Source organism: Saccopteryx bilineata, chromosome 11 (genome assembly GCF_036850765.1).
Source record: "Saccopteryx bilineata isolate mSacBil1 chromosome 11, mSacBil1_pri_phased_curated, whole genome shotgun sequence".
Classification (NCBI taxonomy): domain Eukaryota; kingdom Metazoa; phylum Chordata; class Mammalia; order Chiroptera; family Emballonuridae; genus Saccopteryx; species Saccopteryx bilineata.
In genome coordinates this window covers 51,611,179-51,637,030 of record NC_089500.1, presented here as the reverse complement: position 1 = coordinate 51,637,030, position 25,852 = coordinate 51,611,179, and the positions used below count along the sequence as shown (strand labels likewise).

Here is a 25,852-nt window from a genome sequence, read left to right as displayed (position 1 = left end):
CCTGGGCACAGACACTGGGAGAACATCGTTTCCACCGTATTTTAATGGTCAAAGCAGTCAAAGAGCTTGCCTAGATTCAAGAAGAAGGTACATAGCCCCCATCTCTCTGTGGAAGGTAGAAGGAGGAATTTGCAGCCATTTTTATTCAGTCAAGGGTGACATCATGAAGAGCTTTGCAAGTCATGTTAAGCCTTTTGATCTTTATCTGAAGAATAATACAAAGTCATTTAAGACTTTTAAAAGAGTGAGGGATAGCATATAATTGGACTTGCCTTTTGAAAAGATCACTCCAGCTGCAGTATGAGAATGCACTTGAAGGAGGATATTAAAGACTGAATGGCTCTTTCTTAGTTCTTCTTTCTCTATTCTTATCATACAGATTCATAAAACATTGCTATGATAATTTGGCCTAGGGTGATGATAGTGGTGGTGAGAATTGCAGATTCTAGAGATAGTTGGATATAAAATCAGTTAGCTAATATTTCTTAACTAGAAAGCCCGGCAGTCATATAAAATGACCGCTGTTCTAGATATTATAAATTGTAATTACAATGATTTGTGCAAAGGTGTCTGCTAATTCAAACTGAATTACCCAGGGCAGGCGGCGAGGACGCCCCTTTGCTTACTGCCCCACGGGGTTTCCCCCTTCTACTTGCTTAATTGCTTAAAGTAGAGTGCAATGAAGGAAACCACTGGCGGTACATTTCTTAAGAGCCACCACTAGCTCAATAAATAAAGGTGATTTAAATAATAAAATGTTAATTCACATGTCAAAGATCTCTTTGTACACAACATTTCTTGTGTAGATCTTTCCATCATTTTTAAGCTCGCCTTGCAGAGGACCATCAATTATTTTTAATTTTACGTCCGTTCTTTCACAAACTCTTGAACAGGCAACATAAAGTTGCCCATGTCCAAATGCAGGCTCAGGTAAAAAAATGCCAACACACTTAAGCGTTTGGCCCTGAGACTTATTGATGGTCATAGCAAAGGCAAGTTTTATAGGAAATTGTCTATGTCTCAGTTGAAACAGCAACCCTGTTTGAGATAGAGCCAAATCAATTCTTGGAATGACATGTATTTCACCTTTAGAGGAGCCAAAGACTTAGCTATTATGACATTATTTTTCAATTGGAGAACCTCTAGTCTTGTACCATTGCAAAGACCCCTTCTGGTGTTAAGATTTCTTAAGAGCATAATAATTGCTCCAATCTTTAACCTCAATTTGTGAGGTGGCATGCCAGAAGGCAGGACTATTTGAATGCCGTGGCAACTTCACCCCATTGGCTAGTACAGTTACGCAAGCAATCAATAAGCTATCGGCGACAGACACTTAAGCCGCATATATATAAGAAGTCCATTTATAGCATTATCTTTTTTCCAACTAGATGATAAACATACTTCTTAGTTTATCTTAGTGTCTTAGAAGTATGTTTATCAACTTTTTAACATAATAATCCTGAAACCATAATTATCTACTGTCACTTATGCATATTTACCCCACACAAAGTCAATGTTCACCTCTATGAAGACCAGCCTCTGAATAGAAACAAGCAATAATCATTATAATGAAATCTGAGGACTCTGCTCAACAATATCCACAGTTAATATAACATGTTTGAAATATATTTGCTGGGATAGATCAAATCCTCTTTTAGGACACCTAGAAGCACTTGGTAGTGATTCCTAATTCATCCAATAGTATTTATTGAGTATTTACTCCATGCCAGGTGCTGTTTTAGTCATAGTTGCATCAGCAGGCAAGGCAGAACAAGCCCTCATTCTGCTTTATTCTAATGAGGAAGATGGATATGAACAAGGAACCAAATGACAAATCAATGAGATAATTCTAAGTAATAATGAATGCTTTGAAAAAAATATAATAAAAGAGAAAGATGGTCTAGAGAGCTATTCTTGGGGCTGGTCTAAATACAGTAATTAAAAAGTGGAAGTGATATTTGAAGTAAAATCTGAATGAAGAGAGCTAGCTGTAGGAAGATCTGGAAGGTTAGGGGAGAGCATTCCAGCCAGAAGCAGCAGCTAGTGCACTAGTCAGGAGCAGAAATCATAAGCATGGCAAAGCACAGGGAGAAGAGAGAAGTAGCTAAAGATGAAGTAGAAGAAACAGGAAAATGAGCAGGGATCTATCACGTAGGGCCTTGATGACAAAGGTTACAATTTTGATTGCTATTTCAACAACAATGAAGTGTCATTGAAGGGTTTTAGTGAACCCTGGTCATTCAGGCTTTATTTAGCATGAATTATTTTAACCTGACCCTTTCTCCTGAGAATTGTTTTAGATCAATTGAAGTTCAGCATTAAGTGGAAGCAGTAGGAAAGAGGGTGAAGTAATTTTGGAATGGGTGAACTGCTGCAGAAAGCGTATCTGGTTAGTGACTGGCTCTGACTTGCAGGAAGACAATGGACATGGTCCACATAAACCACCTGCAAGAATCGGAATTTTACTACACTAAAAATATCAAGTTGAAGAAAGAACAGTTGGTTTTCTTTTTCTTTTCTCTGTCTTTTTTTTTTTTCTATTTTATTTTTCAAACATTTCTGCAGACTACGAAGAATTAAATATGGGTCTGGGAGGGAAGAATCACTGTGTATATATACATATATGTATGTGCTATGTCTTACCCTGAATTTCAGGCAATGTCAATCAATGTCAGCCAGTCACCAGATAATGTCTATTGTGTGTCTTAGAAATCAGCAGTGTTACTTGTAACTTCAGCATCGTCAATCATTGCTTAAATCTTCCAACTTTTTAAAATATTCCTATGTTAAGATAAAAGATATATTTACCTTCATTCTATAATTTTTTGTATAATGTTAATATTAGCTATCCAAGTAGATTTAGCTAATTCTAGATTTTCACTAAAACAGTTCCTTGCAATATTAAGACCTATCCTACTATAAAGAAAAGTTTGATTTGAGGTTTAAAAAAATAGGAACAGTCCATATGTAGCTAATGAGTCACTATAGTTTTGATTAAAATAATCTTTATAGTTAGAGTTTTAAAGTCAGACTTTTATTTGTTTTTTAACTTCCTTTTTTCTCTTTATTCAATAAGTAACATTACTGGGCTCTGGTCCACCACCACCCACATCTTCCATAAGAATTTGTTGGATTTTCTGGCTTTACTTGTAGAGAACCTATTTCTACATACTGATTAGAGTGCATTGTTTGTCCTTTCATTTGAACAACTGTTGCTGACACCATGGTTAAACATAAAAATAAATATGGTTGAAAAAGATCAATATTCTGGCCTGGTTTCCTGTATAAAGACTCTACAGTTTAAAAAAGACAGGATCATTGTTTAATAAGCCAATGACTCATACCTCCTGGCATCACTGCCTGACCAAAAGAATGCCAAGTTCATTTAGGTTGTGTTCTTAGTTGATTGTCAATGACTGTTATTTCCAAGGTGACCTATGTATAGTATCTTTTTGTGTGTGACAGGTTTAAGAGGTTTTGAAATTACAAAATGCTAAGCTTACTCAGAATCAGATTACTCAGTTAAATTATGACCCTTTTTATGACTACATCAGAAAGTATTTTGAAGATGAAGATTTTCTTTCTGGGCCTGAGTGGAAAGAAACATCAGTTATGACGATGCTATGCTAGCCCAGGTTCATACCAGCTTGCGGGTCCGTTATTAAACACAACCATTATTACAAATTAAATTATTTAAACTTATAATTAAATACATTATATTAAAAAGAAGGGTAATAAATACCTAAAAATCTTTATATCCTAATCACTTGACTACATTTTACTATCGATGCTCTTGAGGTTGTTTATATCTACTGTACTTGTATAGTGAATACTACATAATGGTGTTGCTACTGCCCACCTCTACCCAAGTTCACATTTAGTGACACCAAACTGATAGCTTGAAATGGGTCATGGGGGGAGTATCTGCACAGTTTTGAAGTTGAAAGTTTTCATTTATGATAACTTGTATGAAAGTGAAAAATAGTTTAACAGTAGGTCACATAAAAGGTATAATGGTAATAAATTTATTGGGAAAAGTACAGATTGGGATGCTACTCAATGCATGATTATTTCAAATCTTGGTTGATTTGCTGGCTGTGGATACAAGTGTCTGGCCAAAATTCACAAAATCAGAATCAGTTGGCTACAATAGAACTTGCAATAAAGAATACTGTATAGTCTATTATTATTTGTAGGTTGTGTGCTATACATCATACATATTAGCAAAATGTATAACAAACACACATACATATATATATGTACCTAGTTTTCCCCCTTGCGAGTTCCTTGTTAAACAAGTGAGCAGACACCACTAGTTCTGCCGGAAACATGAAACTCAACAGGTGACTTGAAAATAGACTTTTTTGGAAAGTTGTTGTAGAGAGAAAGTTTGTCTTGTCATGAACATAACCTGTTAAAATCAGACTGTGTTCGTGCTGATGCCAGTGTGGCTTACCAGTTTAGTTTCCATTTTTAACTTGAAACTCTTCCAGCTTCAGAGACAACCAGAATGTCAGACAAATACAACTATAGAACTTTTTTTCTCAGCCTAAAGTTATCATGGCTAACACAAGAGAGTTTGGGGAATATTATTTATTTAAAACTATGACTTACCAAAAAAGTACTTTTTAAATCAAATCATTGAAGCAGGTCTAACTTATCTTAGTTTAGTATTCTCACCTTTAAATTCACACACACACACACACACACACACACACACACGGCACAGGAATATACACGCAAGGGGAATGTCCACTTGCTTCATGAACAGTGTGGCAGGTTCAGACAGCCCTTGCACTGTCTGACCTTCAGGGAGCAGGGGTGCTGCACACGTGAGACCAGGACACAGCCTGTGGCCCAGTCATCCCAAAGAAGGAAGTTGCCAGATCACACCATGATTTTTAACCACCTGTTACGTATTTCAACGGAAACCCTCTTCCAATATGGATCAAAGGATCCCCATACACGGTAATAAACAGGAAGTACTAGACACTGGTGTCCTGTTGTGTGGAGTTTTATTAATCCATTATCCAGCATGATTTATACACAGAAATAGGCAGACAGACTTGGTCTTCGTTTCATCTATAAATATGTCCGATCCATTTAGTGGACACCCATGACGTCTAATCAAGAAATGAAAATTACTTCGATCTTGATGTTGATGTTTGTGTAGTTCAATTGTCAAAATGCCAGAAAAAAGAAAAAAGAAAATCCAGATTTGAAGCATGTATCTGCTATGAGAAGACTGGAAAAGGTCATTTGGGTACATTATATAACTGCCGCTTTTTGTTTTTATTCAAGGTGTCATAAAACTGAGTTCTGCTGTTGAAGGTACGTTTTACAACCACAAACTCAGTAATGTTTTGCTTATGGGTTGCACAGCGTGGCTTCGTAGCTAGAAAGCTTCTATGGCAGTGGTGTTTAATGCCATGTTCTAAGTACCAGCTCTCACCATTTCATCTGTGTTTCTCCTCATTCTGGTCGTTTTCTGCCACAAGTCTCTCCACCCTCCACAAGTGGCAGTTAACTCTGACCCGAGAGGGCAGCACTTAGCAGCAAACATGTCTGTTCCTGTTTTCTGATGTGATTGCCTCAGGTCCAGCGCTCTGTAGAGATCCCCTTGCTCTCCAAACTATAGAAATGATCCCTGAAAGTATAGTCTTTCCCCTTGCTCTCCAAAGGCCTTATCTGAGGCTGGACATTGAGTCTTGTCAGGAGCCTTACCTCATGCTTTGAGCAGGGCCTTCTCTCGAGTGCTTTGGTCTCTTATGCTAACATAGCAGACGTGTTTGTCCAGGAGAGTATAGGCATGGAATATTCCAGGCTTCCTGATCAGAACATTACGTGGCTAAGGCATTTGCAAGGCTCCAAAGCAGGTTCTTCCCTAATAGTGTAATTCACCACCCAGAAGGTGTTGCAAGGACCAGCTTCCACTCATCCGTATCAGGCAAGTGCTAGTCCCCTTTATCTGTGCCTTCGAGAAGCTGAGATGAAAAGGAAGGAGGATTTAAAGAAAGAAGGGAATCACTGGGGAAGAGAGGACATAGCAGTGTTTTTGATGAGTAACCCCCTAAAACATCAAAATAATAAAAGATACTTCATTCCTTGAAATAATTAATTGGTTATTAGCATAAAGATAATTCCCTTCCCCTCATAAGAGCATACAATCCGAAAGTAGAGAATGTGTAATTTTCTCTCTTTGTGAGTTTCTGTGTTTGTTTTGGGATGTGTGTGTGTTCTCATTTATTGGGAGTTTGTCAGTCATGCTTCGGAGGTTTCTTCATCCCCGCTTAATCAGGGGAGGCTCCTTGGAAGAGGTGGTGGGGTTTAAGGTGAGTCTTCCCATGTAAAGGGAGATGTGGCTTGATGAATGGGCAATGCATGGAAGTGGGGAATGGAAAAACGCAAGGGGGATTGGAGTGGTGAGACCATCCGCCTGACTCAAATAAAGGGGTTGGGAGGGCTGGGGTGTGAAGCTTAGAAGATGAGAGAAAGGCTCGGTAATGTACCCATGGGATTGGCACGTCCATCTCGGGAGAATTTGTGCCTTCTGTAGATTTAGTACCATCACATTTTTCAAAACAACATTTCTGACTTGACTGGAAGAAAGTTTGCTACTCCTCTAAAGTAAGGAACAGACCCCAGGAGAAGGCACAGGTGCCAATGGTGTTTCCAGATGGAGAGGGAAGAGATGCTGTGTGTTCCAGGAGCAAATGAGGGCACAGCCTTCGAGCCCCTGCGAGGGCTAAGCAGGAATTCATGTGCCTCGTGCTTGGTAGCATGAGATTTTATTCAGAGGCTAGCCAAACCTCTCTCTACCTAACAAAACATAGGATAAATCACAACAGAAGCAAGCAGGCCCAGGAGAAAGACCTTGTCTACAGAAACTCCCATGGCAAGTGGATGCTGAGTTCCAGTTAATTATCTGTAGAAGTGCAGATAACAGTTGGTCCATGCTGGGCTGTTTGATGTTTTATCAAGACCTAGCTTTGAAGTCGGAGCTTTACGTTGCCTGTTTGGCTTAAGCACAGTATTCCACTTGCAACAAAAGGATGAAACAACAAAATAGATTGTTTTAGAAAGCCAAGAGAACATTAGATAACGTAAAGGCTGTTGTTCTGCTAGAAATATCCTGTTCATCATTTTGCTAGTAACTACTGTTACCACTGGGTAGCGAGGCCTACCTGAACCCCCAAAGCAGGTTTATGGTCTCCAGAGAAAGATGAGAGTGAGGATAAATGAGGGCAGGAAGAAGACTGACGGCCTGGGGCTTTCCTGACAGCCTCCTCATCACCTCCTCTGAGTCCCTGAGACTCACAGGAAGTTCTCTGGAGCAGCCATTGGGTACCAGAGGTCAGGCCCACTTCAACCGCTGCTTGAGCATTGTTTTTGGCAACTGATTGGCTGAGGGCTGTAGAAGCTTGAGGGCTTGGGAGCATGCTTTGTTGTACCTGTGTTAGAACATGTATGCGCAGGGGCCGCCTACTGTGCAGTTATTGGACGGGGTGTGTGTATGTGCTCAATGCATGCATTCTTGGTGCATCTGTAATGTGAGATTTTTGACAAGCATGCTCAGCAAAATGTGTGTCAGGCAGTATCTCTTGATTCAAAATTAAACCTCAGATAGTAGTCCTGGTAAAGATGTAGCTAATTCCTGTACTTGCTATTATTCTCCATCTGTGGAATCAACTCAAGGCATCTTCACACAGCTTATGATGTGAAGGAACATGCAGATCAGTGGAGGGCATCCATTGCTAGAAATGAAGCCTATTTTTATTTCTTCAGAAATGACTCTTTTCTGGAGTATCCTAGAAGTCTGAAAATAGCATAAATATTTTAGGAAGGTTATATTTTCCTTTCCTGTTCTCTTTAAGAAGAAGAAGAAGAAAAAACCAATTGTCAGAGTCATAAGAGAACATCAACAGGCTCCATTTGCTACCTTCTACTGGGTATTTTTGTCATGCACTTTTGTTCCTTCTCTTTTTCAGAAGCAGGGTTGCCCCCTTTGGCATTTCATACTTCCACGTAAGCTTGTAAAATCAGCAGAAACTTGATCGCATTAACGGTATGGTTAAAAAGACTTGTCCCTCCACACCTAAAAGATTTAAAATGACATTTAAATGGAAAGCACATTGATGCTTTAATTATTTTGAAATAAAGAAATATCTGAACAAAAAAAAAACAAACCAGTTTGAAAGAAATAACTGCAAAGCTTTATCAATAACAGTGACACTGAATCGGGGAAACGGGGAGATAGTAAAGGCAGTGGCAAGGAGAAAACCACCCACGGCAAGAATTTTTTAATAGAATCTCCAAAATATTCCTCTTTTTAAAAAATTCTTTTTTATTGATTGATTTTAGAGAGAAAGAGAGAGCAAAACATGGATTTGTTGCTCCACCCATTTATGCATTCTTTGGTTGATTCTTGTATGTGCCCTAACCAGGGATCCAATTGTAACCTTGGAATATTGTGATGGTGCTCTAACCAGCTGGGCTGCCCAGCCAGGGCCCAAATATTCCTCTTAAAAGGGATTTTTTTCTCTTGAAATTGAAGCAGGGGGGTGCAGGGGAAGTAGGGAGGGACATATATTTTTACAAGTAGGACCAGTGCACCAGGCTAATCAAGGAGAAATGAGAACAGAGGTCAGTGGAAGAGCTGAGTCATGCCTGACTAGCACTGCTCTGATATTCTGTAGGCAGCTATTTCTTTCCGCTGGGGAGAGCCCAGCCCCAGCCAGAAGCTCTATCCAGTGTAGAGATGTGTTCAGACACGTGGGAAGTGGGAGCATTCAGGCAGGGAGACGGCAAGTCTGAAGGGACAAGATGAGGCAACGAAGGCTGATGACGGGCCCGCTGTAACTGAGAACCGGGGTGTGTTCCATGATGAGACTTGCCTCAAAGGTGCTTTGTTTATTATACCTTGTAGGTAGGCGAGATTCCAAAATACCCAAATGACATCAAATTCTTTACAAAGCCTATATGAGAGAATGAAGTCTGGATTTTTTGGAAAAGTCCCATGTTTTTAAAAATGGGAACAGATGAGTCACTATGAAAAAAAAAATAGACTAGACAAGAAGATTCTCCAAGCCTTGGCCCACTTTCAGTGGCCTCTTGGTGGGGACCCTGGGGGTTGCAGTTAGCACTAGAGGTGAAATTAGTATTAACAGTAAAACCTCATCTCCGTGAACAGCTTCAACTTCATAAACAAAAGTTTCCTTTTTTCTTCTTGTCACTTTATTTTATTTAGATATTTTTTAAGTGTCTTATTTCTCCCTGGGAATGGGTTGTTGAGCTATCAGAGCAGGGGACTTAGGACTGCTGTCATATCCAAGGTGGTCTCAGACCCACTAATTGATAGAAATCCTCAAGTATAGGAAAGAAAAACTGAGTAAAACTTGGTGCAATCTTTGTTCCCATTTTCAAAATTCAAAATTCTCACAGCTTCATCTGCTTTTCTGTTACAAAGCTCTGATCTGACTTTATACGTGTGTTGAGGGCCGAGATATTCACTTATGTTGCTTATGAAATTCTGTTTTTCATAAGATGACATGGAATGAATCCCCAAGTACCCTGTCTTAGTCCATTTGGGCTGCAATAACAAATTACCATACATTGGGTGGCTTAAACAATAGAAATTTATTTCTCACAATTGTGAAGGCTGGAAGACCAAGATCTAATCAAGGGCAGATTTGATATCTGGTGAAGACCCTCTTCTGGGTTGCAGATTACCGACTTCTTGCTGTGCCCTCACAGGGTGGGAGGTGGAAGGGAGCTCTCGGGGTCCCTTTTAATAGGGGCACTAACCCCATTCAAAAGGCTTTACCTTTATGGCCTATTCATTTCCACTAAAGCAGTGGTCCCTAACCCCCGGGCCGCGGACCAGTACCAGTCCATGGGCCATTTGGTACCGGTCCGCAGAGAAAGAATAAATAACTTACATTATTTCGTTTTATTTATATTTAAGTCTGAACAATGTTTTATTTTTAAAAATGACCAGATTCCCTCTGTTACATCTTTCTAAGACTCACTCTTGATGCTTGTCTCGGTCACATGATACATTTATCCGTCCCACCCTAAAGGCCGGTCCGTGAAAATATTTTCTGACATTAAACCAGTCAGTGGCCCAAAAAAGGTTGGGGACCACTGCACTAAAGGAAAGAACTCAGGCTGCTCGAGGACTCTGTCAGCGGGCATAAAAAGCCTCTATTTCCAAACATAACATTTTATTACTTCATTGGTATTAATCTATTTAAGAAAATAAAATGAATAAGGTTATTCAATACCTACATTATGTCTATGCTAGGCCATGGGGATAGAAAGATGAACCTGACCCAGTTCTGCTATCTACAAGGCAACATTTATGTAAATAGATAATTATAATTTAATATAATAAAAATTTAATGGTAAGAGTATAAAAAAAAAAGCTATGTGACCACAGAAGTCAGCCTAGGTACTCTGCCTGGTTGGATCAGAAAGATGCCCCAGGGAAGATGTCTAGGCCTTGAAAGACCTGCAGAAGGCAAAGAAGAAAGCAGGTACATCTCACAAGGGTGAAGAAGCCAGTTCAGCTCATGGACCAAGGGATGAAAACCACCTGACTCCTCCAGGAATAGACGTGCTGAAGCACTGAGCCCAAGGGGGAAATGGCCAGGCATGGAAGGGGAATGGAGATACATTTTATTTTTTTTTATTTTTTTTAAAGTTACTTCCCTACTTTATTTTTTTATTTTTATTTTATTTATTCATTTTAGAGAGGAGAGAGAGAGAGAGAGAGAGAGGAGAGAGAGACAGGGGGGAGGAGCTGGAAGCATCAACTCCCATATGTGCCTTGACCAGGCAAGCCCAGGGTTTCAAACCGGCGACCTCAGCTTTTCCAGGTCGACGCTTTATCCACTGTGCCACCACAGGTCAGGCCTGGAGATACATTTTAAAAGTAGCTATAGGCAATAAACACCCAGCAAAGGAGTTTATTTCTTTTTAGTATCTATTGTATTTTTTATTTATTTATTGACTTTAGAGACAGAAAAAAGGAAAGAGGAAGAAACATCAGTTTATTCTTCCATTTATTTATGTACTCATTTATTGTGTCTTTTTTTTTTTTTTTTTTTTCATTTTTCCGAAGCTGGAAACGGGAGGCAGTCAGACAGACTCCCGCATGCGCCCGACCGGGATCCACCCGGCATACCCACCAGGGGGCGATGTTCTGCCCCTCTGGGGCGTCACTCTGCTGCATCCAGAGCCATTCTAGCGCGTGAGGCAAAGGCCACAGAGCCATTCCCCCAGCGCCCGGGCCATCTTTGCTCCAATGGAGCCTTGGCTGCGGGAGGGGAAGAGAGAGACAGAGAGGAAGGACAGGGGGAGGGGTGGAGAAGCAGATGGGCGCTTCTCCTGTGTGCCCTGGCCAGGAATCGAACCTGGGACTCCTGCACACCAGGCCGATGCTCTACTGCTGAGCCAACCAGCCAGGGCCTGTGTCTTTTTTTTATAAGAGAGAAAGAGACAAGAAAGAGAGAGCATCTGAAGCATCAACTCACAGTTGCTTCATTTTAGTTGTTGATTCTCATGCGTGCCTTGACAGGGGGCCACAGCTGAGCCAGTGACCCCTTGCTCAAGCCAAAGACCATGGGATCATTTCGATGATCCCACACTCAAACCAGTGACCCCACACTCAAACTGGCGAGGCTGCGCTCAAGCTGGCAACCTCGGGGCCTCAAACCAGGGACCTCAGCATCCCAGACTGACTTTCTATCCACTGTACCACCACTAGTCAGGCAGGCCTATTGGGTTTTTTCTTTTTTCTTTTTTTTTTTTAGCAAGAGAGAGAGAGAGACAGCAACAGAAAGACAAAAGGAGAGAAAGATGACAGGCATCAACTCATAGTTGTAGCACTTTAGTTATTCATTGATTGATATCTCATATGTTTCTTGACCAGGGGGCTTCAGCTGAGCCAGTGACCCCTTGCTCAAGCCAGCAACCTTGGGCTTCAAGCCAGTAACCTTTGGGCTCAAGCCAGAAACCATGGGGTCATGTCTATGATCCCATGCTCAAGCTGATGACCCCATGCTCATGCCAGTGACCTCAGGTTTCAAACCCAGGTCCTCAGCATCCCAGGCTGACACTCTATCAACTGGGCCACCGCCTGGTCAGGCTGTAATTTTTTAATGGGGAAAAATGTTAACATAGCTCAAAAATCAAAATACAGAAGGAAAAATGCATTAACTCCTTGCCCAGTTCCTGTTGCCCTTAACCCACCATTATCAATTTTCTTTCTTCTGTCTAGATAAATATTTGTGGCATATTTCAGCATTATAAATATGTGTTACACAAAGGGTATTTCACTATGTACAATACTGTACAACTTGTTTTTTTTTTCTGTTTAACAATGTCTTTGTAATATTTCCACATTTCCCTAGAGAATTTCCTGGTTATGTTTTACAACTGCATAGTTTTCCAATATATGGATATATCGCAAATCATTTAACCAATTTCCTTTTTGCAACACATTTAGATTGTTCTCAATATTTTGCTATTAAAGAATGCTTTCGGCCCTGGCCGATTGGCTCAGTGGTAGAGCGTCGGCCTGGCGTGCGGGGGACCCGGGTTCGATTTCCGGCCAGGGCACATAGGAGAAGCGCCCATTTGCTTCTCCACCCCTCCCCCTCTCCTTCCTCTCTGTCTCTCTCTTCCCCTCCCGCAGCCAAGGCTCCATTGGAGCAAAGATGGCCCGGGCGCTGAGGATGGCTCCTTGGCCTCTGCCCCAGGCACTAGTGTGGCTCTGGTCGCCGCAGAGCGACGCCCCGGAGGGGCAGAGCATCGCCCCTGGTGGGCGTGCCGGGTGGATCCCAGTCGGGTGCATGCAGGAGTGCATCCCTGTCTGACTCTCCTCTGCATTTGGCTTCCTCCTCCTATAGTGGGAGTTATCAGATGATGTAGGAACTTAACAGGCCTTAGGCACTGCTTCCTTTAAAAAATTCATCCTATATATCATTTCAAACATATTACAGTGATCCACATCCCCGTTTCCAGCTTCAGAAAAATACTAAAAAAAAAAAAGAATGCTTTCCTGAATTATTTTGTAATTATTTTGTATACATCTAATTTTACCCATTATGTCTTCAGGATTAATCTTTGATATGGAGTTGCTAAATCAAAGGTGACATTATTTAGGTTAGATTTTGCTATAATAACAAACAAGTCTCAAATCTCAGGGTTAAACACAACAAAAGCATTCCAACTCCTATATGTTCCGTGAAGGTTGGCAGGAGTTCTGGTCCACACCGTCTTTCAGAGACCCTGGCCACCACAAAGTACTATATGCCCATCCATAGGGGCTATAATATTTGTATTTCCACCAGCCTATCTCTTAGGTATACTTTTAAGTTCTGGACAAAAACCATACTGTTGATAGGCTAGGAAAGCTAGTAATACTGCCATGAGCTAACATTTGGTGAGCACTTCTGTTTGTAACTACCGCAAGCAAAAGAAATGCATATATTATCACATTAAAACTTCACAGCAGCCCTGGCCGGTTGGCTCAGCGGTGGAGCGTCGGCCTAGCGTGCGGAGGACCCGGGTTCGATTCCCGGCCAGGGCACACAGGAGAAGCGCCCATTTGCTTCTCCACCCCTCCGCCGCGCTTTCCTCTCTGTCTCTCTCTTCCCCTCCCGCAGCCAAGGCTCCATTGGAGCAAGGATGGCCCGGGCGCTGGGGATGGCTCTGTGGCCTCTGCCTCAGGCGCTAAAGTGGCTCTGGTCGCAACATGGCGACGCCCAGGATGGGCAGAGCGTCGCCCCTGGTGGGCGTGCCGGGTGGATCCCGGTCGGGCGCATGCGGGAGTCTGTCTGACTGTCTCTCCCTGTTTCCAGCTTCAGAAAAATGAAGAAAAAAAAAAAAAAAAAAAAAAAAAAAAAAAAAACTTCACAGCAACTCAGGAGCTACTCTTATTATCACCCAATTTACAAAGGAGGAAGCCAAGGCATGGAGAAGTTCCTAGCTCAAGGTCATAGAATTCCAAACCCAAGACTGAGTAATATAATTGAACCCTTGAAGCCATCCACCATACCACCTTCCTTTGCAGTATACCTGTTTCTGGATAGGACTAAAAGCTTTTTCAGTTTGTGATAAACATAGTGAAATCACCAGGTTCACATATAGTACCAAATGCTTTCTGGCACAAACTCACAAGATTGGGTGAGGGAGTGGCTGGTGAGTTTTTATGGATAATTACAATGGAGCACAAATAAGTGAACGTGTATATATGGTGAGGGGCATCGGTCTATGTGATGCTATTTAAGGAAGGGATCTAGGTGTTAGTGGAAAGAGCTCCCAGAGGACACTGAACAGAGCGGCACTGCACCATGGAGGCGAGGTTTCTTTGGGGGTTTTGTTTATTTGTTTTTTTACAGGGACAGAGAGAGAGAGTCAGAGAGAGGGATAGACAGGGACAGACAGACAGGAACAGAGAGATGAAAAGCATCAATCATCAGTTTTTTGTTGTGACACCTTAGTTGTTCATTGATTGCTTTCTCATATGTGCCTTGACCGTGGGGCTACAGCAGACCGAGTGACCCCTTGCTCAAGCCAACGACCTTGGGTCCAAGCTGGTGAGCTTTTGCTCAAACCAGACGCACAAGCCCACGCTCAAGCTGGTGACCTCGGGGTCTCGAACCGGGGTCCTTCCACATCCCAGTCCGATGCTCTATCCACTGCGCCACCGCCTGGTCAGGCAAGGAGGCAAGGTTTTTGAGTTTCACCTCTGTACTTACTGGCTCGCCTTGGTCTAATCCTTTCCTCTGCATTTGGCTTCGTCATCCTATAGTGGGAGTTATCAGGGGTTGTAGGAACTTAACAGGCCTTAGGCACTGCTTCCTTTAAAAAATTCATCCTATATATCATTTCAAACATATTACAGTGATCCACATCCCTGTTAAATGAATCTGTATTCTATAAACATTTTGAAAGAATTTTTTATTATTTTTTGGCTACAATTACAATTACATATGTAAAATATGTTCAGTTTGATTGGCTATGATTCCTTAGTAATCACAACTATATAAGATTCCTCATAAAATAAAATAAAAAATCTAATCCATAAAGTATTTTCAAATGTAATGGAATTTTGTTTCTAATTTAACATAAGTGATGCTAATATAATGTTAATTTATAAAAGCATTAAATTAAAATTTTATTAACTTTGATTTTGCAGTTTTTTAGTCATAGTTTAGTGACAGTACCTCTTTTCCAAGACACAAATATCTTTTTTTTTTTTTTGTATCTTTTCTGAAGCTAGAAACGAGGAGAGAAAGTCAGACAGACTCCCGCATGCGCCCGACCAGGATCCACCCAGCACACCCACCAGGGGCAATGCTCTGCCCACCAGGGGGCGATGCTCTGCCCCTCCGGGGCATCGCTCTGCCGCGACCAGAGCCACACTAGTGCCTGCGGCAGAGGCCACGGAGCCATCCCCAGCACCTGGGCCATCTTTGCTCCAATGGAGCCTTGGCTGCGGGAGGGGAAGAGAGAGACAGAGAGGAAGGAGAGGGGGAGGGGTGGAGAAGCAAATGGGCGCTTCTCCTATGTGCCCTGGCCAGGAATCGAACCCGGGTCCCCCACACACCAGGCCGACGCTCTACCGCTGAGCCAACCGGCCAGGGCCGACACAAGTATCTTAAATCCTTTGGAAAGGCTCATGAGCCAAGGCCTGTCCCCTGCAGTGCATAGGACAAGATCACAGTGACACCTGCTCTATGCCCTCACAGGATTGCTGTGGGGTTGCGTTGGAATGGCTGTGACAGAGGGGAATGAAAAACTACATCCTTCAGGAAGCAGGGGGTAGAAATTGCTGCCAGGAAACCAGCTGAGGGAGTGGGACAGGCTCTGAGAGGCAGGCACAGGGCAGGTTCAAGGTCTCGTAGCCTCGGTTCTTCCTCTTTGTGTATTGGGTGTGTGGTGGCTAGACAATGCTTCTGGGAACATCTGCGGGAAGTCATTGTTTTGTCTTTTAGGACAGAGAGGAGAGGCGTGCAGTGACAACTGCCTGAGTCTGTGTGGTCTATGTCTAGGAGTGTAGTTTATATTGTTCTTGAGCTCTACCTAATCTGGACTTCTTGGGCTGCTGAAACAAAATACCACAGATGGGGTGGCTTATTGTCTCACAATTCTGGAGGCTGGGTAGTCCGAGATCAAAGTGCCGGCAGGTTAAATGTCTGGTGAAAGCTTCTGTCTCTGTCTTTGGTTGCAGATGGCTGCCTTCTTGCTCCGGCCTCAGGTGGCCTTTCTAAATGGAGAGAGAGACAGAGACAGCCTGAGATCTGGTGTCTCTTCTTATAAAGGCACTGTGCCACCTTGGGGACTCCACCTTCATGACTTATTCTAAAACCTGCTCACTTCCTGAATGCCCTGTCTCCAAACACCATCACATTGGGAGTTGGGGCTTCAACACACAGATTTTGTGGGGACGCAACCATTGACCCCGTAACTCTCGGGTACAGGTGGCCTAAATCAGAAATAATAAAACCAGCCTCTCCTGTTGGTTAAACAGAATACATTTGAATTGAAAGGGGTATCCTTCCTCTGTCAGTTTTCCCTGTTCTTGTCTTTCTCATGATCTTTAAGGACATCTTGAATCTTAAAAAATTAAAGTTTCTGTGGAGGAAAAATAAAGAGGCTCTCCCTTCTAAGAAAGGTAAACACCTCAAGTCTATAGGAGTCGATAGGAAGTGAGCATGTCACCAAGTCGAGTGCCACTTAGAGAAAATGACATGGCAGAAAAGGGCCACAGCCTGGCCAGGCGGCCTCCTTTGAAGCCCAGAGGCTGCTCAGCCCTCTAGTTTCCTGGAATGCTTTCCCTCCGTCGTCACACGGGCACTGAGGAAAAACCCTGAGCACCCAGCGGTGAAATGGAGCAATACTTCATCTGTATGGGGACGGGCACCCCGAGTGATGCACGCAGAGCCCTGCACGTGTCAGCGGAACAGCCAAGGACAAAGTGACCAGGTGCATGCAGGCTCCCTCAGAGGCAGGGCGTCTCAGACCCACTCTCACAAAGGGACAGTTCACACCCAAGCCACCAGCACCCACTGTCTCCCAGAGAGGCTGACGTGACCAGGTTGCATGGATGAGCACTGGGCAGGCTCGTGCTGTGTGTCATGGGAAGGGTGGAGCAGAGGTGACTGGGGCTAAGTCTGGTTTTTCCTCAGCACTGGCCTTTTATTAATCTCATCACAAATGCTGTCACTCACCCGGAGAGGTTCTAAATCCGCCTTACTTCTGCTTCTGAAGCAGCAGGATGTGGCGGCAGCTGTCTGGGTGATATGGAGGCTGCCTGAACAGAAGGGAGAAAAAACACTGTTATAAAGGACTGTAATCCGCGGGTTACAGAGGGACACCAAGGCCGGTTACAGAAGACATTTGGAGGAGTTTATTAGTGATCCAGCTAGCTACATGGGGCATGGTCCCAAATCCTGTAGGCTCTCATACAGTTCTGAGCCTGCTTTTATACAAAATCAAGTACTGGTTGGGGTGGGGAAGGAGGGGGAGCATGGTACAGAAGTCATTAAAGTCATTTACTAACAAGCTTACAACATTTATCTATAGGATCTATTAAAAGGAAAAAAGAAATTCCTACACATCAAGACCACAAGATAACACAGTAGTAAAAATGTTTTACATACCCAACAAAGACATTCCCAAATCTTCTAGGGTCTACTACCCATCCCTGTCGCCACAGTAGTGGGAAATGAAATGTTTAGCTTAGGATAAGGAGAAGCTAAATGAAATTACCTTTGCTAAAAGTGTTGGGGCTAGCTATTAGGAAACCTAATTAGGAAACCTAATAAGCTAGTCCCCGCTTGCTTAGTTTACAAGTTTTATACATATAAAGAATTTCAAAAGGGATGATTTTTAGAAAGCATATAAAATGTTATAGAACGCAGGTTTTTCAAGCAAGGGGAGTGGGCTCGTGATCCCTTTGTCTAGAGCAGGGGCAGTCAACCTTGTTATACCTACCGCCCACTTTTGTATCTCTGTTAATAGTAAAATATTCTGACTGCCCACCGGTTCCACAGTAATGGTGATTTATAAAGTAGGGAAGTAACTTTACTTTATAAAATTTATAAAGCAGAGTTACAGCAAGTTAAAACATAAAATAATAATTACTTACCAAGTACTTTATGTCAGATTTTCGCTAAGTTTGGCAGAATAAATCTTTATGAAACAACTTACTATAGTTAAATCTATCTTTTTATTTATACTTTGGTTGCTCCGCTACCACTAACCCTGAAAACTGGAACGCCCACTAGTAGGGACCAGGTTGACTACCACTGGAGAGATATACGTCACTCTCATGACTCCAGGAGGGGAGGAAGAGTTATAGGAATTTTTAATTAAGATATATAAACAGCCTGACCAGGCAGTGGTGCAGTGGATAGAGCGTCGGACTGGGACGTGGAGGACCCAGGTTCGAGACCTCGAGGTCGCCAGTTTGAGCGCGGGCTCATCTGGCTTGAGCAAAGCTCACCAGCCTGGACCCAAGGTCGCTGGCTCAAGCAAGGGGTTATTCGTTCTGCTGAAGGCCCACGGTCAAGGCACATATGAGAAAGCAATCAATGAACAACTAAGGTGTCCCAACGAAAAACTGATGATTGATGCCTCATCTCTCTTTGTTCCTGTCTGTCTGTCCCTATCTATCCCTCTCTATGACTCTCTCTCTGTCCCTGTAAAGAAAAAAATATATATATGTAAACATTGTCTCCTGAAGGCTCTTAAGGAAGGGGAAGAGGAAGTTTTCATATAAGTTTTACCTTCTTTGCTCTAAGAAGTGGCTCCAGTCCTTCCAGAGTAAACTATGATTAACTACTAACTAACTTTTGCTCCTTTAATCTCTTTCTCAGGTTTTTTCTCCTCAGAAAGGAGGGGTAAGGGGGCCTGACTCTTCCTTTTAAAATACTAATGTTAACAATTTTTGCAATTTCTTGGCACCTTATCACAATACTAGCTCGAAGCGGATGGGCCAGTGGAATGCAGGCAGTGAGGCGGAAACGGGAGCATCCACACCAAGGTCCTGCCACAACCCCCTGTCCCCACAGCCCCGGGCTGGGAACCCAGGCTGCTGGGAAGCTGGAACAAAAGCCCTCATTTTATAGGGGACTGTCCCTTTCCACAGAGCTGGAAGAACCTCAACAGGAGATGTTATTAGCAGAACTTAAAATGAACTGAATTTGGGCCCTGGCTGGTTGGCTCAGCGGTAGAGCGTCAGCCTAGCGTGCAGAGGACCCGGGTTCGATTCCCGGCCAGGGCACACAGGAGAAGCGCCCATTTGCTTCTCCACCCCTCCACCGCGCCTTCCTCTCTGTCTCTCTCTTCCCCTCCCGCAGCCAAGGCTCCATTGGAGCAAAGATGGCCCGGGCGCTGGGGATGGCTCTGTGGCCTCTGCCTCAGGCACTAGAGTGGCTCTGGTCGCAACATGGAGACGCCCAGGATGGGCAGAGCACTGCCCCCTGGTGGGCAGAGCATCACCCCATGGTGGACGTGCCGGGTGGATCCGGTCGGGCGCATGCGGGAGTCTGACTGTCTCTCCCTGTTTCCAGCTTCAGAAAAATGCAAAAAAAACCCAAAAAACTAAAAAATGGACTGAATTTGTAAGTTGGATCCTTTATATATATGAAGCCTGGGATTAGGAGATGATGAGTACCAGGGCTGGTGTAAATAATAGCTATCAATTGCAATGAAAATATTAACTACAATTAAAGACAATTAGTAACAATACCATTAAAGCATTTACTTTTTCTAGGTCCTGCACTAAGACCTTAACATATTATTTCACTTAGCTTCTCAGCAACTCTATCACAAAAGTACTTTTAGCCTGACCTGTGGTGGCACAGTGGATAGAGCGTAGACCAGGATTGTCGAGGTCGCCGGTTCAAACCCTGGACTTGCCCAGTCAAGGCACATACTAGAAGCAATCAGTGAACAGCTAAAGTGAAGCAACTATGATCTCGCTCTCACTTCTTTTCTCTCTCTCTCTCTAAAAGCAATACATAAAATCTTTAAGAAGGACTTTTGGCATGCCAGTTTTACAGAAGAAGCACTGAGACTTGGTAAGATTACACACCCAAGATCAACCAAGTACTAGGAGGCAGATCCAGGACTGAAATTGACTTCTGTGTGACTCTAAAACTGCTGTAAGGGATAACCGCACTTTTGTTTTCAAAAGCATCTTCCCAATGAGCCAGTATATAGGATTGCCTCCAGCAAGTAAGGACTTAAGAGGAAAAATAACCATCCCTCCTGCCACTCCAGGCTGGGACAAATGTGTGTGACAGCGCAGGGCTCTGTAATCACAATCTTGCCTGATTCTTGGTCTCTCTGCCACAGATACAGGTTAGGTGAAGGGGTGGGGACTGGTGAACACAAGGAGACTGAATTCTGGCCTTCTCCTCCCCCCACATTCTCCCTGCAGGGCCCATCTTGGGGAGATGACTTTACCCTCCACTCAGATTCCTGGCCAAGCATAAACCATGAAATAACTAATTTAATTGTAGATTCAATAGGAACACACCGCTAGAAGGTTCACAGGTACCCTTCCCTCATGAAGAACCAGCCCAGGTCATTTAATTTTAAGGTGAACCTTTGTAGACATCAAAATCACCCAAACGGCTTATTAAAACCCACATTGCCATAGTTTCTGAATTAGTGGGTCTAGGGGTAGGGGCTGAGAATCTGAGCTACATTCACGTTCTGCTGGCATTGCTGGTTGGGAGACCACCTTTGAGATCCACTATTTTAAGGGATAGAAGCTTTAGCTTTGTCTGTTATTTTATTCCTGGGCATTTATCAATGCCTACTCAATGTGATAGCAGCTGTTCTCAAAGACTTTCATTTTCCCGCCTGTATTGGTTTCCTAGTAACAAATTACCACAAACTTAGTGGCTTCAAGCAACACCGATCAGCTTACATTTTAGAGGTCAGAGTCTGCAGTGGGTGGGCAGGGATGCCCTGTTGTGGGAGCTCGGGGGAGAACCCACTGGTTACCTTTCAAGCTTCTCAAAGCTGCCTGTACTCCTTGCAGTGTGGCATCGTCCTCCATCTTCAAAGTCATTCGCAGTGTAGTATCTGCAAACCTCTCTGTCACCTCTGTTTTCACCGGCACATCCCCCTCTCTGAATTGGACCCTCCTGTTCTCTCTTATAAGGACCTTTGTGATTACATTGGGGCCACCTAGTGATCCAGGGCAATCTTTTCATTTGAAGATCTTTAATCACACCAGGGAAGTCCCCACTGCCACGTTAGTTAACATATTCACAGATTTCTAAGATTCGAAATTTAGGGCCCATTGTTCTATCCACCACCACCCCCATCCTATCACCTGCTTACACAGCAGGTGTCCCTTCTACCCCTTATCACCCTTCCAACAAAAGAAAAACCAAAACTGTATCAGGATTTTCATGGTGACTTTCCTCCAATAAAGCGTTCTTGCAAGAGGGGCGGGTGGGAAAAGCCCCAGAGTGAAAGAGGCGAAGGGAGAGGAGAAGGAGAGAAAGAAGGCTTATCATGGCCAGAAAGTGAAAGGAGTTAAGGGCTCATAGACGTGGACCCCTCAGGCCATGCCCAAAACACCTACCGAGTCTCCTCATACTTGCTAGACCTCTTGACTCTAGAGCCATGGTCCCAGCCCTCCTGAGGCCGGGGCCCCAGAGGGCTTGATGAAGGTCAGCCTTCACCCCGGGGCTTCGACACCAGGTCACCTTCCGAAGCTGCCAGCAGGCCACTTGTGAAAGATGCCAAAAGCAAAGCTGTATCGAAAGGATTTCTTGCCTTTTGAGTTTCTGGTTTTTTACCTTCAGAACTTTTCTGGACTGATGTCCCAACCTCAAGGCTGTGAACTTTCTGTTGATGAGTGTGTTGATTTGCTAGGGCTGCAATAACAATAGATACCATGAACTAGGGGGTAGGGGTGGGGGTGGGGGTGGGGACTCAATAAAAGAAATTTATTTTCTCCGTGTTGGAGGCTGGAGGTCCAAGGTCAAGGTGTGGGCAGGTTGCCTCTCTGTCTCCCTCCTTGGCTTGCAGATGGCCGTCCTCTCTGGGTGCTCACTCTTTCAGCACATGCCCTCTGTGCCTCTCTCTTCTTGTAAGGACCCAGACATATTGGATTTTGGCCTAATGACTTCATTTTAACCCAATAATCACTTTAAGGACCCTGTCTCCAAACACACTTAGTCTGAAGTACTGAGCTAGGACTTCAGCATAGGGATTTTGAAGGAGACAATTCAGCCCCTAACAGTGGGCTGGGACTCTGGGAGACTCAGAAAGATCACTTCCGTTCACTTTTGATGTAACAGGTGGGCTAGGCAAGGAGCGTGAAGGTGGGGAGGAAAAACTGGACACAGGTGTGCACCTCGGCCCAGACCTAACTTTTGGTCTTAGGTTAGGCACAGGGAAAGGCAGAGAAGGTTAAGGAAGCCCCCAAAGGCCCCCCGCCCTGCCGTCTTTGTCTGTGTAAGCAGGTAGCAGCATTTTAGCTGATTCCGTGCAGGTTTTGGGACCGATACACAGCTAGTCACAGAAATTCCACCAAGTCAGTGTACACACTGGACACTGAGCAAATAAAGCGGCAGACAGAGAGTGTTTGCATTTGATGCTCTCTGAAAGGCCATGTGAGAGAAAATGAGTTCATTCTCCAGGCATGGCTCTGAGAGGGAAGTCAAACAGCACACAAGTTGAAACAAATCAAATAGTCTTATTTTAGTCTTGATTCATAGGTTCCTCTTTCTTCAAAGCCCTTTAGAAGCAGGGCACTGTGAATTGTTTTTGTTAGAGTGAGTACTGTTGCAAGGTCCTTCCTGACACATGCTGCCTCAGTGACTTACAGGACCTGGAAGCTTTGAAGGTTTTCCTTGACGAACCTTTGCTACTCACTGGTCAAACTCACTAACCAACACAGGCTTAAAATAGATAAATATACAAACGTACACATACAGAACACTCACACTAAGTGCAATAAGCCAGTCACACACAAAAAAAAGACAAATAACATATAATTCCACACACACAAGGGACCTAAAATCATCAAACTCATAGAGACAGAATGTAGAACGGTGGTTGCCAGGGGCTGAGGACAGAGTTTCAGTTTTTCAAGATAGAAAGAATTCTGTAGCTTGGTTGCACAACAGTGTGAATATATCTATTGAACTGTATACTTTAAAATAGTTAACATGTGGCTCAGCGGATAGAGCGCTGTCCCTGCACACCGAGGTCACAGGTTAGATCCCGTCAGGGCACATACAAGAAGCAACCAATAGTGCAAAACTGAGTGGAACAACAGACTGATGTTTCTCTGTCTGTCTCTCTCCCTCTTCCTCTTTCTCAAAACAATGGGAAAATATAGTTAATATGTTAAATTTTGTTGCATGTTTTCCAACCCAATCTTTTGAAAACTGCTGTTGGAAGCAATCACGTAATCGAAAGAATACATGGTTGAGGTCTGGGTACCTAGGCTTCAATCCCACATCTGCCACTCGCTAGTCTGGGAATAGTGTTCTGTATGTCATAAAACAACAGCAATCATCTCATTATCCTCAGTTCTTATGGGGCAGGAGGCTGGAAGAGCTTTGGCTGGATAATTCTGGCTCTGGTCTCTCCAGAGCTGCAGTCAGGTGAAAAGAGGGGACAGTGGGGGGCTTCCTGAACGTCTCCCTTCTCCTGGGAGCTGCAGGACTCCTCCATCTTTCCACAGGGATAACATGGGCTTCCTTACGGCATGAGGGCTTCAAGGAAGAGAGATTGTATCACCTCTTATGATCTAGCCTCAGAGGTCATGCAGTGTCACTCCCTTCATACCTCTGGTCACAGGCAAATCACACATTTCCCCAGCTTCAAGAACGGAATTAAACTTCACCTCTTGGCAGGAAGTGGCGAAGTTCTAGAGCACACTTAGCCAACTCTGCCGGCCCTTGAAATCGGGCTCACCTCTTCAAAGACAGCCAGCCAGCCTGTTCATTTATACATTATCTCTCGCTTTGCCACAATGGCAGAGCTAAATGTTTGCGACACAGACAGAATGGTTCACAAAGCCTAAAATACTTATGGCTTTTTTAAAAAGCTTTTATTTATTGCCTGACCAGGCGGTGGCACAATGAATAGAACGTCGGACTGGGATGCAGAGGACCCAGGTTCGAGACCCCGAGGTCGCCAGCTTGAGCACGGGCTCATCTGGTTTGAGCAAAGCTCACCAGCTTGGACCCAAGGTCGCTGGCTCAAGCAAGGGGTTACTCGGTCTGCTGTAGCCCCACGGTCAAGGCACATATGAGAAAGCAATCAATGAACAACTAAAGTGCCACAACAAAAAACTGATGATTGATGCTTCTCATCTCTCTCCGTTCCTGTTTGTCTATCCCTATCTATCCCTCTCTCTGACTCTCAATCTGTCTCTGGAAATAAAAATAAAAATAAAAAAGCTTTTATTTATTGATTCTAGAGAAAGAGAGGAAGGGAGAAGGGTAAAGAGAGAGAGTGAAACATTGACCTGCTGTTCCACCCATCTATGATTCATGGGTTGGCTCCTGTATGTGCCCTGATTCTTGTATGTGCCCTGACCAGGGATCAAACCCACAATCCTGATATACTGGGATGAAGCTCCAACCAACTGAGCTACCTGGCCAGGACACATTTATGGCTCTTTATTGAAAAGTTTGCTGACCCCTGTTCTACAGTAACATGTTGGATGGAAGATATTGCTACAGTCACCTCTGATAATTGCCATCTGCCACAAGGCAGGGTACCAGCCTCTCTGAACTTGACCTCCAGCTTCATATCTGTAAAATGGACTGAAGATCACCTGTAAAAACGTACTTAGCACAATTCTAGACCTGTAACAGAGAAAGTATAAAATCAGTTCTTTCATTTTCATTACTTAACTATAATTTGGCAGTCATGGAAATGTGTTTGCTGACACTATGGGTCTATCAGCAGTATTGGAAATTCTCAGTTTTAGACATGCCTTGGAATTAAGGCCAACTTTAAAGAGACCCCCTTTTAAAATACATAGTACCTTGGAGGAAGGGAATGTTTACAAGAATTTTTTTAAATGCATCTTCACCCTCCGACACCCCACCCCTCCACCCCCCATCCTTCAGTGGATTCCTTTCTCAGACTAGCTGTATTTTTACCTTTCAAAGAGCAAGTACCTCAGGGAATGAAAGAGATCTGGGAAATTTGGGATCAAACAAGTGAGGAGGAGCAGGGAGGCAGCAAGTCTCCGACGGCCCATGGTAAGAAAAACTGGAGAGATGCTGATTCCTTCACGGCTGTGCTGAGGGCTGCCTCCGCCTCAGACAGAGCATTGGAAAATGTTTGCTTGACCTCCCGTCCCCTCTGCCTCCCTTGTTCCATTGCCCAGACTTGCTATCTCCGCCTGGCCTCCTCCCCGCCTGCCAGGAGCTTCCTGAGCCTCCTGCTCTCCTCACTGGAATCCCCAGGGCTGCTCCCGCAGCGCACACAGGAGATTACCTGCCTGTGACCCGGATTCCCCCTCCAAATTCAGAAAGGGGCCTACTGGAGCGTAGCTTCTGTCTCCTCTTCAAGTTGTGTTCAATTCCGAACAGTTTTTAAATCTACTGAGCCTGCCTGACCTGTGGTGGTGCAGTGGAATAAAGCGTCGACCTGGAAATGCTGAGGTCGCCGGTTCGAAACCCTGGCTTTCCCGGTCAAGGCACATATGGGAGTTGATGCTTCCAGCTCCTCCCCCCTTCTCTCTCTCTGTCTCTCCTCTCTATCTCTCTCCCTCTCCTCTCTAAAATGAATAAATTTTTAAAAAAAAATTTTAAAACTACTGAGCCTTATCCTACACTTTGTT

General features: G+C 43.8%; 1 protein-coding gene across 6 annotated transcripts in view; it reads left to right on the top strand.

Annotated features, from left to right (window-relative positions):
- DLGAP1 (DLG associated protein 1) overlaps nucleotides 1–25,852 on the top strand; it is a 986,787-nt gene that overhangs the window by 861,922 nt on the left and 99,013 nt on the right. For 3 of the 6 annotated variants that reach the window (XM_066246181.1, XM_066246183.1, XM_066246184.1), the window contains one exon: nucleotides 5,302–5,331. The exons of the other annotated variants lie outside the window; for them this stretch is intronic. In XM_066246181.1, coding sequence (XP_066102278.1) covers nucleotides 5,302–5,331 — 30 coding nt within the window. The remainder of the gene's footprint in view (nucleotides 1–5,301; nucleotides 5,332–25,852) is intronic. 6 annotated transcript variants of the gene reach the window in all.